This window comes from Anthonomus grandis, chromosome 6 (assembly GCF_022605725.1).
Source record: "Anthonomus grandis grandis chromosome 6, icAntGran1.3, whole genome shotgun sequence".
NCBI classification, from domain to species: domain Eukaryota; kingdom Metazoa; phylum Arthropoda; class Insecta; order Coleoptera; family Curculionidae; genus Anthonomus; species Anthonomus grandis.
In genome coordinates, this window is record NC_065551.1 from 18,117,580 (window position 1) to 18,119,714 (window position 2,135).

General features: G+C 30.4%; 1 protein-coding gene across 1 annotated transcript; it reads left to right on the forward strand.

Annotated features, from left to right (window-relative positions):
* Window positions 1–528: 528 nt before the first annotated feature.
* On the forward strand, window positions 529–1,798 carry LOC126737728 (uncharacterized). Its single transcript, XM_050442740.1, has 3 exons — window positions 529–769; window positions 829–1,114; window positions 1,155–1,798. Exons 2-3 carry the CDS (start codon window positions 888–890, stop codon window positions 1,462–1,464), a joined length of 537 nt encoding a protein of 178 aa, XP_050298697.1. The 5' UTR covers window positions 529–769; window positions 829–887; the 3' UTR covers window positions 1,465–1,798.
* Window positions 1,799–2,135: the final 337 nt, after the last annotated feature.

A 2,135-nucleotide genomic window follows, 5' to 3' on the forward strand; every position in this document is an offset into this window, starting at 1 on the left:
TTACTAGAAAGGTAAAATTTCAATAACAAACGTTGTTTTTATTATAAAATCATTTATGCTATAAATGTATTTATATTATTACATGACAATATAATTTACGCTATTATTTATGTAAGAAATCTGTAAAAATTCCCTTTAAAAATGTGTAAAGTTACAAGTCCTGTAATCGTTTTTTATTAAAAAAATCAAATTTTTTGTGAAAATAAGCAATATCAAACGTTGCCTTTATTATAAAAGCACATATGTTGTAATAGCTATTTATGTATCAAGGGCATTGTAAGGACGATAATGCCCGGAAGGTGGAAATAGTATTTTAGTAGTTTAGTATAATAGTAGTTTCCGCGTGATGGGCATTAGAGTCTAACAATGCCCGTGGTGCATACAATGCTTTATGTTTTACCGAAAAATTTATTTTTATGTACAAAAATAATTTTAATATTAATTAAAAAATAGGGTCTACCTGTACAGGTAGTTATACGTACATGCCTACCTACAGAAATTTATCAAGTGACTTGCAGTGATTATTTAAGTTTGACTTTGATGTTTCTGTCAGTTAGTCAGTTGGCATTTTTTGTTTAAATATTTGCCTAAAATGGAAGAAATTCCACAAAATATAAGAGAAAAGGCCATAAAAGCGACCGAAAATCTTTTGCCAGTTAAATCAAGGCAACAGTATGATTGGGAGTATGGCATATTTGATATTTGGAAAGATGCCAACGCAATTGTTCAAATAACCGAAACCGTTCTAATGGCATATTTTCAGGAACTGGTAAATTATTGATTTTATTTTAATAGGTACATATGTTTAACAAATTTTAATATTTTTAGTCGGAAAAATACTGTCCGAACTCTCTCTGGACAAGTATTCTACCCTAACGTCTACGTTAATGGTCTATAAAAATATAGACATCTCGCAATACCATCGTCTCATATCTTTTTTAAAAGTTAAGTCGAAAGGATATGTCCCGAAGAAGTCTAAAGTTTTGGAAGGAGAACCAATAATAAAATTTATTAAGAAGGCTCCTGATGATATATACTTGGTACACAAAGTCATATTGGTAATGGGTGTTTTTGGAGGTTTACGACGAGATGAGTTGGTCAAAATGACCAACTCATGATGATATTGAAGATATCATCAATTGATGATATTAAACCATAGATGATATTGAAGATAGAGGAACGGCCTTGGTTGTAAAGGTACCAGAAACTAAAACTTCAACTTCAAAAAGTTTTACTATTATTGAAGAAGATTTAGGCGCTTTAAATTTAATAAGAAAGTACGCAGCATTAAGAGCAGCGGGAATAAAGGAGCGAAGATTCTTTCTTACCTATAGAAAGAGTCGCTGTACAGTACAACCTGTTGGAAAAAATACCATAGGAAGCGTCCCAACCTTGGTCGCAAAATTTTTAAAACTGGATAATGCAGAAGCTTATACCGGCCACTGTTTGCGTCGCACATCGTAAACTTTACTTGTTGAGGCAGGTGCTTCGTTTGAAATGCTAAAACAACATGGGAAATGGAAAAGCTCTTCAGTAGCTGAAGGATATATAGAAAAAAAACATTCATCCAAAAATAAAGTAGCCAAAATGATTGCCAATTCAGTTAATTCCGAGGTTAATTCCGTATCAACTATTGAAAATTCTTTAATGGACAATTTACAAACTATACAAAATAGTGCTGCCACCTCTACCATCACAAAAAACACCGACCATTCTATAGTGGGATCAGCTACATTTTCCGGGACATTTCAAAATTGTAATTTTTATTTTGGAAATAAAGTTTAATTTTTAGTATTTAAAAAAACACTATTTTTTGTATAAAATGGATGTTTATTCTTTGTTATGAAAGAAATAAAATTGGATAAGCAATAAAATTTCCGGGCATTATCATAATGCCCACTTATAATGGCCTAGGTGTGATAGCAGGTATTATTGCTACCATAACATATTCCATTTCTAAGATATTATAAATCAATAATAGATAGGTAAAACATAAATGTTTTCACGTATTTTTTTATTTTAAAAAAGTATCTAAAAGGTATCTCATATATCTGTCTTGTATTCAAATGTAATGTTGATTTAGAAGTGAATACATTTTTATAATAATAGAATATACAAATTTCTATGATAGACGT

Coding starts and splice junctions, on each gene's coding strand:
- LOC126737728 (XM_050442740.1), top strand. CDS start 888: ATGGTCTATAAAAATATAGACATCTCGCAATACCATCGTCTCATATCT. Junction 1,115..1,154: donor TTGGTCAAAATGACCAACTC/ATGATGATATTG, acceptor ATGATATTAAAC/CATAGATGATATTGAAGATA.